Source organism: Bicyclus anynana, chromosome 2 (assembly GCF_947172395.1).
Source record: "Bicyclus anynana chromosome 2, ilBicAnyn1.1, whole genome shotgun sequence".
NCBI lineage: Eukaryota > Metazoa > Arthropoda > Insecta > Lepidoptera > Nymphalidae > Bicyclus > Bicyclus anynana.
In genome coordinates this window covers 2,806,113-2,822,795 of record NC_069084.1, presented here as the reverse complement: position 1 = coordinate 2,822,795, position 16,683 = coordinate 2,806,113, and the positions used below count along the sequence as shown (strand labels likewise).

Sequence of the window (16,683 nt, the reverse complement as noted above, 5' to 3'; positions counted from 1 at the left end):
CGGAGTTGCAAAGTTAAAGGTCTTACACCCCGTACCTCAATGAATACACACGGCTTAAGGTCCGTTTATATCTACAGACATTTAGCGTGCCAGACACGTGCCGTGGCAGACAAAATAATATTCTTCTATACAGTGTTTATTAACGTATTTATATATATCGTAGCGCGGCTGCCCAGACGTTGACAAACACGGGCCGCGCCCGGCCAGTATTCGCGGGAAGAATATTTTGATTGTGCTGTTCATGTCTGTAGAGTCGTTTTCATGAAACCTGAACTAAAATTGACAGCGCCTTACACAAAAGACAATAAGACCGCCATTACCAAATCACCGTTATCGCCATTAAGACATTAACGCCGCGTCTGGGGGACTTTTTTCATGAAAAGGACTTTAGGTGTCTCTAGCTACCTGCTGAGCAGTGTGAATAGAAGGTGTCTGCCACGCTACTTGTCTGTGACGTACTGTGTCTGTAGATATAAACGGACCTTTAACCATCGGTACCCATTACCAGTAACAGCTGACAGTGTTCGTTACAGATTCAAAACATAAGCTTGCCAATTGGAGCAACATGTTAAAATTTAAATGTGGAAAACCTGGCGCCCTTTACAACTAAGCTGATAATACTGATGATATGAACTTTCAATATCTATTTTCTCTTTTAGGCACTCGTAGCTCGCGTTCAGAAAGAGCGAGACACAGCACTGGCGGAGGCCGCTAGTTGTCGCGAGCGCGCTGAAGCGGCCGCCGCTGCCGCCAACCGCGCTGCCAGGGACAGAGACAGTGCAGCCACAGAGCTGGACGTGCTCAGAGAGAGATGGGAGAAGGCACACCAGCAACATCAGAAATTGACGGTAGGTGACATTTTATAATTTTAAGTATTCCATATCTCAAAAAGCAAAACCGGAACTGTAAGGCTGCCAGTCCCCCGAAACGGAGCGAGGCAGCGGAGAAATTAACCAATAGGATTGCACAAAATCTCCGCTTCTCTTAAGTAGACAAGGACTAGTTTATATTTATAAATTAATATAAAGATGAGCTTAAATAAATTAAATTTAACAAATATTTATTTAACATGGTCTGCAACTCCGCTCCGCATTAGTCCGTTTCTCCGCTACGCACCCTCGCTCCGCTCTGGTGGACAGGCAGCCTTATAACAGCACTTTGGTGTCCCTCTGTCTGTCTGTCAGTCATGACCCTCTATTTGGGAGGTATCAAGTTTAAATTTAAGCCGTATATACTCAGGTCAACATTCTCAAGAAATTGTGAAAAAAATATTCAGCAAAAAATGCATTATTATTTCGTCATATTGAAAAGTTTTAACAAATCACACAGTACAGTTTGATTTTTCTTTCTGTTTCAGATGGAGAGAGATGACGCCTTGACAGAGCTGGAAATATTGAAAGAGAAGTTAGACAAAGCTCTATACTCAACACAAAAGACTGTTGAAGAAAAAGAAACAGCGCACAAAGAATACGAAAAAATGCTTGAAAAGTATGATAGGTACATTTGTTTACATGTTGTCTTGTGTTGGTGGCAATGTTTGTAGTAGTTGGTAAAGAATCTATTTGCAAAAATAACGAAACTTTTTAATATTGTGCTTATTTTTTCGCAGATCACAAAATGAAATCTACCGTCTACAAAACAAGATAGACTTACTTGAAGCAGATAAAGACCGACTTGAATTGGAGTTAGAGAAAAATGTTATTCTGGCAACCAAATCTAGAGAGGATCAAAGGAAAATACAAGACGAACATGCTAGATTACAGGAAATGTACGATAGGGCATCTTTACAACTAGGCAGAACTAAAGAACAAGAAGAAAAGGCTAAAGAGGATATGGATAGGTTATGTGTAGATATCGAAATGGTTCGAGATCGTTATGAAAAGGGTCAAATTGAATTACGAAGGTTGCAAGCAGAAAAAGAAAAGTTAATAGCTGATAATGAACGTCAACAGTTTGAATATGACCGTGCAATGACGCAATGTGGTAAAGCACAAGCATCGAATGAGAAAACTCAAGAAGAAATGGCAAGAGTCCAAGTAGAACTGGAGAAAATGTATGACAAACATGACAAAGTATCTGCGGAGCTTAGAAGAGTCCAAGCAGAGTTAGATAAAGTGAAGGCAGATGCTAGTGGAGCAAGGGAGGAAGCTGAACGATATGCATCTCGTTATGGAAAATATCATGATAGTAAAGAAGAACACGAACGAACCAAGTTGGAGGTGGAACGACTGCGCACACGGCTAGACAAGACAACTCTAGAACTGGAGCGGGCGAGGAAGGCCGAGGAAGAAGTTACCCGTCTACGCTCGGAGCTTGAACGCGTCGAAGGCCTCCGAGGTAAATACCAATTCGAACAGGATAAATGGAGTACAGAAATAAATAGACTACAGGGAGAGCTAGATAAACATCGTGAGCGTTACGAGACATCGCAGGCTGAAATCCAACGTCTTCAAAGTGAAAAGGAACAAGCGGAAACTAAATTCCACGAACTTAATATACAACTTGAACTTTCTAAGACTGAAGTAACTAAACTTAGTGCTGCAATGGAGAAGCAACGGACAGATCTAGAAAGAGCTCATATTGAGTGTGAGAAGTTCAGGGATCGGTGTGAGAAACTAAAATTGCGTTCAGAACAGCTGGATAAGGATAACGAAAGGCTTAAGGGTGAATTGCAACAGATTGAAAGAATGAAATTACAGGCAGTTGCTGGTGATAAAGCTAGAACAGAAGATAGATTGGAGATTGAACGTCTTCGTGATAAATTGGAAAAAGCTATTCAAGCCAGAGACGCGACTGAAATGGAAGCTGGTCGTCTGGCAAAAGAACTCGAAAAGTCACAGATGCATCTTGCTAAATACCAGGAAACAAATGAGACTACGCGAGTAGAGTACGATAGAATGACCAACGAATTGGGGAGAATGCATGAAAGACTAGAGCGAACGATTTTAGAAATGCGTCAAATTGAACAAGAAAGAGATGCTTTAAGAGCTGAAATACAGAATATGAGGCGTAATGTAGAACAGCAACAGCGAACTCTGGACCATAGAACGCAGGAAACATTAGTAAAACTACAACAAGAGTTAGCTCAATCGGTTCGAGATCGAGAAAAGATGGCATCTATATTGGAACAAAGAGATAACCAAGCGGATGCGATAGAAAAGCAGATAGTGAAACTTGAGGCTGATACAAAGCAATTGACAATAGAACGTGATCAATTGGTAGCTCAATTGGAGAAGTCACAGGATATGCTTGTTAACTTCCAGAGAGAATTGAATTCATCAGAGACAGAACTCCAGAAGCAACGGGAAGAAGTACGTAGATTGAAGGAAGAACAAAGAAAAATAGCTCAAGATTCAGAGCGTGGCGCCAAATCGGTTATCGAGAGTCGAGACAAAGAAATTGTAAAACTCCAACAACATATGCAATCTATCACCAAAGAGAAAGATGCTCTGCGGCAAAGAGCAGAAAAAGCCGAGAAAGATGCTCAGAAAGCTGGAGAAATTGAAAAATGGAAAATGGCAGTCGAATCAGAAAAAACGAAAGCAATCGCAGCGGAAAAAGCGTTATCAGAATGCCAGCAGCGTTTACAATACATAGAAAAACAATTCCAGGCGCAACAACAGCAATTGCAGCAACTTCAAGCGCGCGGACCGTCCGACGTGCGCGAGGTTCAAAAGCAGCTTGAAGCGGCACAAGCGGAGGCGCGGTCGCTCGCTGTGGAAAGGGAGCGTTGCCAGTCGCAGCTCGAGATGCTCGTTCAGGAATTGGAGAAGAGCCAGGTCAGTTGGAGGATCGCCCGAGCTCGAGCGGTTGTCGGGACGGCAATGCGTGGTTGAATCGAGTTTGTATCAGAAACTCTTAAATTATTTATTTTGAATGTTATTTTAATAAATGTACAAGCTGTCTTGCGATGTTTAAAAAAACTCGATTGAATCGTCACGAAGTCGCGTGCGTTGTCTGCTTAAATCATTGCACCGGTGTTATGAAGTAGATGTTATGATTTCGATGTTCATACGTTTAGTTTTTGTTTGAGATCATCATCGCCGGTTGTTATGTACATAACTGTTGTATAGTAGCATGCCTCCCACGGCCCGCAGGGCATCCTCCAACCCCTCATTATAATTATTCGTATTTATTTATTAGTTTCATCATCGCAACGTATTTGGACGTCAGTTTCATGAGAATGTACAATATCATATAATCGACGTGCACCAGACATTTGAAATCACATGCGCACTCGTCCAGTACAAACATCTCAGTGTTGTCGTGTAAAATGTTCGGTGCAGTAAACGCATAAAGCTTTAACTAATTAAATCGTTGTTATATTTTCTTATCTCTTTCAGCCGTATCCGCTATTCGACTTTGTACTGCAACATGTTTATTAAAGATATTCAAAAACTTATTTTTTGTCATTAAATATGCTGCTGCGTTTATACTTTGCCAAATTTTATGTAAAAACTTTCGCTTTTGTAATATTGGGCTTAAAAACTGATTAAATCTAAGATTATCTTTGCAAAAATGAGCTTATAAATTTGTTGATGCTGCTATTTGAAATTTTACACTCTTTTTCACTGGGCATTAAACATATCTGAAAACATATGTATCATATCATATAGTTGACATAAATCTTTTTGATAACAGCTCGATCTCAGAGAAGCGAACAAGAAACTCCAACAAGCTGGCAACCAGAACGCCAAAGCTGGGGAAGATACGGCTCAAGCTAGAAGACAACTGCAAGAAGAATTCAAAAAGTTAGACGACGCGAGAAAACAATTTGAAGAGAACAGGAGAATGGTTGAAAATAAACGTAAAGACGTGGAAGAAAAGGAGAAATCGCTGATGGAATTAGATCGACAGTTAAAGAAACGAAAAGAGCAAATGGACCAAATGGAAGCATCTTTGAGGAAGGTAACAAAAATTAAAGCTTATATTACCTGCTTAAAGACTTTTCATTTTACTATGAGTAAAATGAAAAAAAAAAACTAATTTTTATTAAGAATATCTGTAATTCCAATCTAAAATGTTATCTGATATAATGTAAATTAATTACTTTTTCATATATTAAAGGCTGGCGGCAGTGCAGCGGCGGTCACAGATCTGAACCGCAAATTAGGAGACACGCAGAAAGAGGCTGACCAGTTGAAGGCTCAACTGAGTGCGAGCGAGGAGGAGTCCAAGCGGCTAGCGGCAGAGACCGAGAGACTGTTGCAACTCGTGCAAATGTCACAAGAAGAGCAGGCGCAGAAAGAGAAACAGATCATGGACTTGCAACAGTAAATATCATAGATATTTTATCAAAATAATTTAGAGTTTGTTCCTGCAAATATAAATTGTAAATTATACATTTACTTAAAAAATCAGTAAATGAAATCTAATTAAATCAAATCAAAATTCATTTATTTCAAGTATGCTTAGGTTTAGTTTACTAGACTGTTTGAAGGGACTCGACTGTCAGTTCACATAAAGCGTCATTAAAATACGTTGAATTTCTGATGTGTAATAACGATTTTTTTCATTGCATTTCATGTAAAAAAAAATATTTCAAATAAATATTTTTTTATTACTGTTGTTGAGAAAGAATACAATAGGGAACTTAAGCTAAGATATCCTTATAACTATACAAATCATGTACACGTGGTATGGTGGTGGTGAATACTGGCTGCATTTCTGCGTTGGACAGCCAGGCTGATCCTTTGCGCAAAAGTGAATCTGAGACTATCTTCTGCAGTGAAATAATTCAGAGAAATATTTTGGCACTGCGACTTCATCTCTTCATCCCTCTTCCAAGAGTCTCCACGGCAAAAGGAACAAATATGTAGCCTCAGTTGGAGAGGCAAATTTGTACCACTTACCGGTTTCAGCTATTTCTTTTGTTTTAAATAAATATTTTAAAATATTTTCTCTAGTGATTACCAAGAAATATTTTTCAGGTCTATACGAAACCTCCAAGCCAAACTGAAAAGTCAGCAACAAGCACAAGCACAAAGAGAAGAGGTAATGTTTGCACTTGATGTAGTATTGTATCATAGAATGCTAGAAATGTTTTCGAAATTAACAATTACTAAAGATCTGTTATACTTAACAAATACTGATAATAATATGTTTGTAATTTCATTAGAGTGACAATAATCTAACGCGTATCCAATCGTACTTCTAGAGCCATACATTATATTATGTGTCGTATGTATGTAAAAAGTATGGGTATCAAGACGTGGAATTAGATTACGTGCGTCAGATTATTTGTCATTTAAGCCCGCACTTACATCATCGAATACTAATCCTACTAATATGTTATTTTCATGCTGCATTACAGGCCGGGCCCGCTGGCTTCCTCAAAAGCTTTTTCTAAGTTAGTTCTTCTCACCAAGACTGTCATTTATTTATTTTCTCTTTTCGTTAACGTTTTTTCTTTAACCGTCGCGAGTACTAACAATTCCGTGAGCGACATCTCCAGACTCCACGTCTTTCTGTTAAAGAACTTATATCACATAAGCTTTACAATTGCAATTCGTATTAAGTAATGTTATTGAAATTTGTATTGAATATTATAATGAAGTGTTCAGATAATAATAAAGTATCAAGTATCATCTCTTGTTGATAATCAAATGAAAACCATGAACAAATACAGGTTTTTAAACTTCAGTTCATTGTAACCAGCACACAACTAAGGTAATTATTAGTTTAGCGATAATTTTTAAGTGATGTTTAAAAGATTAAATAATCGTGTTCAGCGGGAATTATTTTTTAAGTATTGATAAAAACAATATTGTAAAACTGTTAAGTATTCATGTATCTACTCGTAGGTAGAACCGTAAGTTGTCCACTAGTCGATGTTAACAGCTTTCATTCTTGTTATGCGAAATATCAATTGACTATGAATAAAAGGAAATCTATGTTGACCTTTCTCGACTTATTTTTGAGTTGATATTGTTGGACTTTTTTGTTACTTATTAAAAAGTTCTTTTTGTATTTTATTTATTTTTTTCATTTTTCATTTCAACTTATACCCCTTGCCGTGTAGGAGATAATGCGAGCGAGACAATCCGAGATAGCAGCTATAGGCGACCTAACCAACACCCTGAAAGAAAGAGACAGACTTAAAACTAAATTGGAAGAGAGTAGAATGAAAGTTATAGATTTAGAGATAGAGCTTAACGAATCTTCGCTTATACTATCCGAAATCCTCAAAATATCAGACAGCCAAGAGCTGAATTGCATAAAGAAAAGTAAAAGTTTTTTCGAACTTCAAAAGAGTGGTAAGGTAGTGGATAGGCTTGATAAATGCAGATTTAGCAGAAGTTACAACGATTTGATCAATTTACATAAAGACAACAACATACTTGTACAGTCAAATGTTTGCAAATTGACAAGAAAAATAGCGAACCTCACTAAGGAGATAGAAGTAAAGAATGATAAAATCATAGAACAGCAAAGATGTATATCTATTTTAGAAGACGCCTTGAGAGAGAATAATAACATAGCAGAGTTTGAACAATTACTAGCTGTAGTCAGAAGTAAAGATGAGAGGATAAGTGAATTAGAGCAAGTTTTGAACAAAAACCCCAACGCAATAACTCCAGTTTACAATGATAAAAGAATACTGGAATTAGAAGAAGCTCTAAAGGAATCGTTTTTGATAGCAGCTGAGAGAGAGAAAGTTTTTTACGAAGAGGAACAGAAGAGAATTGACACATTACAAAAGGTAATTTACATAATTTTATTAGATTTGGTAGATTTATGTAAAAAAGCAACTCTCTAAGTATGAGACATAATAAAGATGACGCTTTTATGCATTCTAAAGGAATGTCGGCACAACAGAAAGGCATTGTTAAATTATTGCCTAAAAAATGTAATACACAGGGAGGTGTATGACATCAAAAATGGTTTATCAAATAGACGGTGCTTGTTTCTCCAAAAATTTCAAACAGGCAGATGATAAGTTACTAACGCATTGCTCCAATGCTGACGCTCTTTCAGTTAACACAAACACGCCACTCCAACACCTATGTATGTACGTCTTACTACAACAAAAGCAAAAGCCTGATCAGAAAATTTAATTAATATCAAAACAGTTTTAAAAGTAATTAAAATAATTTACAGTTTGATGATGATGATAATGAATCCGGTTTCAAATTTGAATTGAAGGTTTGATTTTGTAACCTAATCCTAATATTTACAGATGAAGAAAATGCAGCAACGCATACTTTCACTGCAGAATGCATCGGTAATGAACTGCAAAACATGTTCAGCAGTGTTGAAACGACTGAAGCAACTCGAGGAGTCCCTTCAGAATTGTCAGGCGAAGAGGAGCATGGTACTGCGGCATCTTTCGCATGTAATGTAAGTAAATTATTTAGATTTTTCCATGGTAAATAGACTTGTGTAAGTCATTGTAGAGATTTCACCAATGGTGTTAAAAAAACTATCTCAAGTTTTATTAGGGAACTAGAGGGCGCCCGCGACTTCGTCCGACCTTAGACCTCTTTAATTCAGCCCTTACAGTAGTATCGCTGTAAAAATAGAGTAACTTCTCACATTTTCCCAACATTTCCCTTCACTGCTCTGCTCCTATTGATTGTAGCGTGATGAAAAGTATACTGTAACCTGCCCAGGAGAAGAATAATTGTACCGAGTTTCGTAAACATCCGTCGAGTAGTTTTTGTTTCTATAACGAACATACAAACAGACAGACACATAAATTTTACTGATTTCATTTTTGGCGTCAGTATCGATCACTAATCACCCCCTGTAAGTTATTTTGGAAAAATATTTAATGTACAGAATTGATTGACCTCTCTACAGATTTATTGTGAGTATAGATTAGGTTTCAATCACGTATAAATGCCACCATTCACGGCGTCTTTCTTTTAACTGACTTTAAAAAAGCAGGAGTTTGTCGATTCGTCGAAATATTCTTTTGTCTATTTCCCGGTTGCTCAAAAACAAGAAAATTGTTTGTGGTAGCATACAAAACTGTTAGATTGCAAAACAAACCCTATTTTAATTTAGAAAATGAATTTTTTAACAAAAATTATATCGTCAAAATTTCAGACACGACCTACTCGAAGGAGCGATCAGTGAAAAAGACTCACAGATAGCAGAGCTGGAAGTGAAAGGAGTCCTAGATGAGAACGAGACGAAGACATGCGATGAGCTCAAGAGTGAAAAGGATAAACTGCTCAATAGACTTAAGGTTGAGGTAAGACTGGATACAAACATTTTTATTATAGTACGTTTATTCATTCCCGTCAGCAAAATGACAAGTGCTGTGCAACTGTCACTGAAATGTCATTTTACTGACTGGAATTAATAATCGTACATACGATTAATCTTACTTGAGATTATTAATTCCAGTGAGTAAAATGACATTTCAGTGACAGTTGCACTTGTCATTTTACTGACTGGAATTAATAATCGTACTATAGTTCCAAAAGTTAACCATTCAAAATAACTTCATTATAAGCTAATAAAAATATGTAGCTAGAATAATAGGTAGAATTACAATTTACTTTTACTAATAAAAAAAAATCATATATTATATGACTAAATATATATTAATAGTTACATTATGTTTGAACCATGAACATTTATTCATTTATTTATTTCATATTCAATTCGCGTTTACGTTAACGCGATAGTAACATTATGAAAATATTGAAAACTCCCACTAGGCACCCTGGTGACCCAGTTAACTACCAGAATCATCGAGCGGAGTAGACTACCACCGGGTGTTAATGGTGATAACGATGACACATTGCAACGCGGTTGCGGCGTCATCTCCACGAAGCCAATGTTTTCCATGTTACTGACAACGTATATTTGAACCACAGAATGAACAAATAGTGGAGTTCGAACGCGGTTCCAGCGAGCCGGTCGCGCGCCGCGGCTCCGAGCCCGAGCTGACGCTGGCCGACGAGCTGCTCGCCGTCTGCGACGATGATGTAATTGTCTGGGTATCGTACACGTTGCTATTAAGAATGTGTGTGGGACTTCATACTGCTCCTATCTAGATAATTAACTAGGGTACGCAATGCAGGTAACTTGACGCCTTAAGCAATCTTCCCCTGCGTGCCCCTCATCCTTAAATGAACTACAAAGATATAATTAAAAAAAAAAAATTTAAAACGCCCAGGTTTTTAAATTATTTTACACATTTTGTGACGTCACAATGTTACTTGATGTACTAAACGTCAAACAAAATAGTTAACTACTATTAATAGTTAATTTTTGTCAAACGCTCCTTTTGGCAAAGGATATATAATATAATAAAATATCATCATTACCAACAGCGTTTTGGCTCGTATTGTCAAAAAATATTTAAAAATTTAAATTTTCATGTAATCACGTCTCAGAGAAATATGATAATTTCTCTTCAATGTAGTAGGACGATAATGAACAATTTAAGACCACTAAAAAAGTCAACAAGCTGCAGCTGGGTTGGATTTGGTATTATATAGTTTAATGTGAAACCATTTCACTCATGCTGCTTCTACGGTAGCATTTACGACACTGCATTGAAGAGCCGAGACATTGTTGGCAAATAGATATTTAAAAATCTAAATATTATTGACGACTTTAGTAAAAATTTGTGTGGAGGGGGGGGGGACTTCCAGACCAGCGATTCAAAATATAAGCCAATATATCGATTTTATCGTATTTTGGTTTCGCGATCATTTAACGTTGGTTTTCGACAAAATAATATATACATTAAATGATAATACAGTCAGTATTATCCTCATTTAATGTAATGTGGCATTATCATTAGTAGTGAAAGTAGCAAGTAGTAATGTTATTTTTGGAAAATCGGTAATTAACGCAATTTCGTTAAAATAATCATGTTAGATAATCGTAAAAACAAAAAAAATCACTACCATTTGATGTAAAATTTCGTTGTCATGGTCATTTCATTCAAATAACCAAGTTTAATGATCACAATAACTAAACTACGATGAAAATGAAGTAGTGCCATATAATGGTCCTAGTTTGACCGTACACTGAGATACATAATAGGCCTACAGGTTCTGATATCTACTTAGATAACAATATTATAATAATTTAATAACATATGCACGTGAACAACTTCCAAATTTTTATTTGTTTATAATTAAGGTTTAATAATTTGAGAGTGAATATAATATAAAGCTTTGTCTTTGTGAGCTGCCTCTGCATTTTGTAAACTTACAGCGTTATGAATTCGCTCGTTTCCATTGTCATTTTAATTTTGGCATCCTATAAGTTTAAATGTTGAATAATAAGTTCGTCGACGAGTGTAATAGCGGAATCACACGGTATAACCTGGTAAAGGAATTCCTTAATCCTATACTTTTGGTCTTAAGTCCTGGGCTCGATTCGGAGATAATCTCTCTGCCCCACGATGGACCAGGCACCCGCATGATGAATCTATGGAATGCTATGATATTCGTCTCATTAAAAAGAACAGATGGCCCACCTACAATGCAATAGGTAGTAGGTACATTTGTCAATACCAGAGTAAGACCTCGCAGGGTACCTACGCTAGGATCACATCCTACTTTGCGATTCGCCCGTCAATCTGAGGTTAGGTGGTAAGCGTTTACTGACAACCGCAAGGTAGAGTTAACCGTTAGGGTTAATTGAAGAAAAACAAACAGACTAATCAATGATATCTAGATGTCCTTTACAGTTGTTTAAAAATTAATGCACTTTAAAGCTTAGCATTTGTTTTCAAGTGTTTGAAATGTTCCCAATTACCCCATGCTCACTCTTTAGACTAAAACACAGTTGTAGCCAAATTATTTTTTATAATTCGAATATTAAAATTCTTAAATATACTTACATTACTTTTCAGGAAGAGGACATCCCGGCAACCGTTCTGTGACGTCACAAAGCTAAGTCTAATCGTAACTTTGTTGTGGCCTCATCATCACCTCACACCACCCGCTACCTTACCATTGCTTATCACTAGCCTTTATCACCAATTCAATTTAAGAAAAAAAAAACTCCCGCTTGCAATCTCTAGTTTACGCATCGAGGCTGTATAGTTCAAGACCTTTGCCTGTAATAAAGAGGAGATATTACTTTTAATAAAAAACAACCACCAATTCGCGTTCAAAAACCGCCGTACGACCAAAGACAATTTTTTTTCTTTTATTATTGTTAAATGTTCCTAAATATAAATTTTCTTTTTCAATTTCCTTTATTTTTTCTTAATACTTAGTTTTCGTAATAGTAAAGGTCTCAAAGACGTAAACACACAGATTCGATTGATATGGAACCAAGTTTAATAATATTTTATAATTTATAGATATCCAATTGTTAAATTATAATAAAAAATGTATACCTATATAGAGCAATAATTTAATCTTCTAGAAAAAGTATGTACACTCAGTGTCTATTTTTATCCTAATAAAAAAGTAATTAAATGAACATTTTTTACGGCTTCCTAATTATTATTATTATTTAAAATTACCTCCTAATCTTGTTATATTGTTTTAGAATAAATATTAATTATTAAGTTATTGTTTTATTGGGTGACTGGGTGTAACCTATACCCATTGTCCTTTCCAAATGATAATAGTTATTGTTATTTACTTAAAATATATAGTTATTACTCAATAATATAGATGCGTACCAAAGAGTCAGACCTAGCGCAGGCAACCGATTGTAATCTATCTATAAAAAAATAAAACGACATTTTTAACACAAACACTTTATAAAATTAGTAATTACATTATTAAATGTATTATAATATTTCAGTTACGAGTACATTAACAAATCCGCTGTATATCCGTTATATCTACATACCTCATGCCAAAAGTAATGGTCAAGTTATTAGAGTATGCAAAATCAGAACGCGGTCATCAAATAAATCGGTGATTGAATAAAATCGGCTATTGAAGAAAATCGGTGATTGAATAAAATCGATGATTGATAATCGGTGGTCTGCGTTAACTTACACGTTTATGTTAAAGCAATTTTTCAAGGCTTAGCTAGTATGTTTAGTGAAACACAATTTTGTTTACAATATGGAACTGCAAATAATTAAAAATACTCAAGTAGTTTTTTGTAATACTTTTACATATCAAGCACAAATTATGGCCTCCGAAGCGAACAGTTGGCATATCATTACTTTATAAATGGCATAGACGTATAGAATGAAACCAAATTTGCCGTATTAAGACTTGGACTCTGGAATTTTCATTAAAACCTGTAACTCAACTTCAAACCGCGGGAAAATAGAATTGCTGAACTTTTTAGGCTGCGTAAATTGTCATAAAAACATTTCTTCTGAAACGTCTTTGAACAAATGTGCCGAATAATTTAACTTTTAAAATGGGTCACAGTCCACTACATACAGTAGACCAGTATCCAAGTTCTTAGTTGTAATTTAATCAGACATTAAGGCCACATTTGCACTAATGAATACTTATTCGGATTATATTGACTCAATTCGATAGTGTGCACTTTATGGGGAAATATGGCAGGCGGGAAAAAGTCGCAGATTTATTTTAAATATTTTTCGCCGTTTCAGGGACGCTGATAATTCTGGTTATACAGGATATACCACAGTTCAATTGCCTATATTTAGATAAGGCCTTACTGTAAAATATCAATTTTGGCAATAATAATAATTACTAATATTGGCCTAATAGACGAAATTAGCCCAAGAAAATTTCTGAAAAAAAGATACAAAATTTTCATTTATCGTTCTAAACTCTAAAGCTTGTCAGTAGCTACTAAACAAAAAACCGACTGGAAAAAACAGAAGAAGAAAAACTAATTATGCTGAACTATTTTGTCCATTACTAACCCGTTATCCCTGTCAAACTTGTACGGCCTACATTTTATATGTCTATGAGATTAGTACGCTATCGTATAGAAACAACGCCTTTACACTCGACAAAAGCACTGCCTTATAAAATAAGGAAATTGATTTTGTTTAAATGTGAGATGTGATTTTGATAGCTGAACGTCCGCTCATTGTTAAACACGTTGAATGAAAGTTGTTGAAAACTTTTGTGAATTCGCGGGAATAAATAGCCACTTTCCGTTTCGGCAGCTGAATACCGTATTTTATATCGAATATGTATCTTGAGCTTTTATATATGTCTTTACAACTGCATCGCGTTTGTGATGCGATGATCGGCGTGTAAGAAATCCAATTTGTGAATATTATTTACTCCTAAGTATTTGACACGGAATAGTTAATACGAACAGTGGTTACAATTCATACGAAAATGTCAATGTGCATAGTATTATTTTATTAAGTTTTAAGAATAAAAAACAGTGGTATTTCTATTCATGCCAGTTTATTCGTAACTGTTATTAAATTCATGCCTTAACCATTAAGCTTAACAAATCAAGATAATAGTGAGAAAATTTTAAAAATAAATTGTAATAATTCTTCTACATTGACTAGAAATCGTATAAAGTTGACCTACTGTTAGTATCTAAACTGTGGTAATAAGTTTAGCCTAGTCAAATTAAATCCTTAATAAAATGTTATTATAATATCATATTTTTATTATTGCTGTTTTAGGCAAAAGCTTTAAATAACGCCATTTTCCCAATTTCATAAATTGGATTTTATTGGAGCCGAATTATAATAATAACATCGAAAGATCTCAATTTATGCTATTTTACTATTACAAGGACCATGGCCACTTTCTCAATAATAATAGTTAGTATATGTGTAAAGCTATGAAAATATTACATAAAAACTGATTACGTAAAGCTTATAATTAATCTTTTGAAATATCTAAATTTCCGTTCTGAAACGATCATTAGAAAGTCTTTTTTTGTAACAGTGGGTTATCAGTTTTCGGGTCCAAAATGGCCATCGTCCTTCTTAGCCGTTAAGCTGTCAATTCTTCAACAATTATGCTGGAAAACTAAATAAACAGTTTAAAATAATAAATGGAGTTGGCAAACTGGCTTTTTATACTTGATACATGTCGCTGAAACTTAGTAGGTATATTGTATTAATGGTAGGTTGGGCATAGACAAGCTGCAAGGCTCCGTTGAAATCGGAATTTCGAATGTGTTCGAATTTTAAATTTAAAAAAATCCGTTGTCAACTCAGCGTTGCAGCTTAATTTTTTGTATTGAATCAAGTGTGTAGAAAATTGTATGATCACAATAATAATGGTATTAAAATGATATTAGTTACTTGTTATTATTATTATAATGGTATTAAGCCGTGGGTCGCTGTTTCACACGTTGTATTGACCGAAACTATGCTGAAAATATAAGGTACATGTTCTTTGAAAATATAATATCTTCATATAATACAAAATGTGTGTTTTTATCCGCTCTACTCCCCTTTTCTTTTAATATTTAGATACCTACCAACATCGGCTAGACAACAGTATAAAATAACTTGTTGGTGTATAGCTTTAGTTATATTTTGATTTTTGATGGTTGGGATTGGTTGAAATGATCACGTAAGAAAGTTAAGATCGGTATCCACGGATCGTGAGACCACAGATCACTTTAGACTAGAAACGTGAGACTAATGTTTGTATTCGTATACAAATCGTTTTATAAGTATGATTATTGATTAAGTATATCCGAGTATATACAAGGTATACCTATATCCGCAAATACACATAAGTTTCGGCACATCACATCACTAATTCGATTAGACTATTGTATTAAGCTATTCTAGGTTGTTTGAGTTTGTCTGAAAGGTTTAAAACGTCGTACCTATTACCTATCAACAACAATATATAATTATATAATTATAGGTAAACATTTTATGATAAAGCGCCACCTAGCAGCTAATAGAAAGAAATTCTGTTTCTTCTACTGTACAATAGATGGCAGTATATGTTTATTAATAAATAGTTCTAAAGATATTATTTTTGTAAATATGTTTTTTTTTTATTAGGTTCGAATCCCAAGTCGGTATTTTCTGTCTTCTCAAAATTCTCAGTTCTGGGATTGTTGAAGCTAAGAAGGTACACCGCATGTCTCTGGAAGTGAAAACTCACACTTTACAAGACGGAGATTCTGGGTTCGATCCCCGGCTGGGCCGATTGGGGTTTTCTTAATTGGTCCAGGTCTGGCTGGTGGGAGGCTTCGCCCATGGCTAGTTAGGTACCACCCTACCGGCAAAAACGTACCGCCAAGTGATTTAGCGTTCCGGTACGATGTCACGTAGAAACCGAAAGGGGTGTGGATTTTCAACTCCTCCTAACAAGTTACCCCTCTTCCACTTTAGATTGGATCATTACTTGCCATCGTGTGAGTTTGTAGTCAAGGGCTAACATATAAAGAATAAAAAATAAAAAAAGCTAAACCGTTGATTTCAGTCATTATCAATAAGGTACAAAATGAAAAAAATACTGACCTCCACGCTCCATATCCCCTCCTAAAAAAGGAGGGAGGCCTAGCCTTGTAGTAGGCCGTTATAATAGTCTGACAATGATGACTGGTAGGTTTATAGATGTATATTCGCTCGTGCACTGCGCCGCCATGTCGCCGGAAGTGACGCCGGATACAGGTGCGTGCGAGTTCCGGTCGGAGTGAGCGCGACAACGTCATGACGAGAGACCCATTATTGTGTTGGTTTCACTTTTACTGTGCAAGGGTTAATTTCTTTTTTACAAGCAAAAAGCTTTGCCTCAAGTACATTTAGTTTGGATGATATTTGTTTAAAAAAAAAAATTAATTATCAATCTAAGTTAATCTGTAGGTAGGTAT

At 35.7% G+C, this 16,683-nt stretch overlaps 2 protein-coding genes across 3 annotated transcripts in view; both read left to right on the top strand.

The window, feature by feature from the left end:
- The window catches only part of LOC112045445 (plectin), a 58,859-nt gene extending 51,963 nt beyond the window's left edge, over positions 1-6,896 (top strand). For both annotated transcript variants that reach the window (XM_052886172.1, XM_052886171.1), the window contains 7 exons: positions 660-848; positions 1,358-1,497; positions 1,610-3,779; positions 4,642-4,908; positions 5,068-5,273; positions 5,931-5,994; positions 6,314-6,896. In XM_052886172.1, coding sequence (XP_052742132.1) covers positions 660-848; positions 1,358-1,497; positions 1,610-3,779; positions 4,642-4,908; positions 5,068-5,273; positions 5,931-5,994; positions 6,314-6,349 — 3,072 coding nt within the window. In that variant the 3' untranslated portion in view covers positions 6,350-6,896. The remainder of the gene's footprint in view (positions 1-659; positions 849-1,357; positions 1,498-1,609; positions 3,780-4,641; positions 4,909-5,067; positions 5,274-5,930; positions 5,995-6,313) is intronic.
- Positions 6,897-7,027: 131 nt separating this feature from the next.
- On the top strand, positions 7,028-15,268 carry LOC128198848 (ELKS/Rab6-interacting/CAST family member 1-like). The gene is made up of 5 exons (XM_052886177.1): positions 7,028-7,702; positions 8,180-8,340; positions 9,052-9,199; positions 9,831-9,953; positions 11,828-15,268. The coding sequence occupies exons 1-5, from the start codon at positions 7,028-7,030 to the stop codon at positions 11,855-11,857; spliced, it is 1,137 nt and encodes a 378-aa protein (XP_052742137.1). The 3' UTR covers positions 11,858-15,268.
- The last annotated feature ends 1,415 nt before the right edge of the window (positions 15,269-16,683 follow it).

Excerpts from the sequence above, each read along its gene's own strand:
- LOC128198848 (XM_052886177.1), top strand. The coding sequence starts at position 7,028 with ATGCGAGCGAGACAATCCGAGATAGCAGCTATAGGCGACCTAACCAAC. Across the intron at positions 9,200-9,830 it reads TCAATAGACTTAAGGTTGAG|AATGAACAAATAGTGGAGTT; the intron begins GTAAGACTGGAT and ends TTTGAACCACAG. Across the intron at positions 9,954-11,827 it reads ACGATGATGTAATTGTCTGG|GAAGAGGACATCCCGGCAAC; the intron begins GTATCGTACACG and ends ATTACTTTTCAG.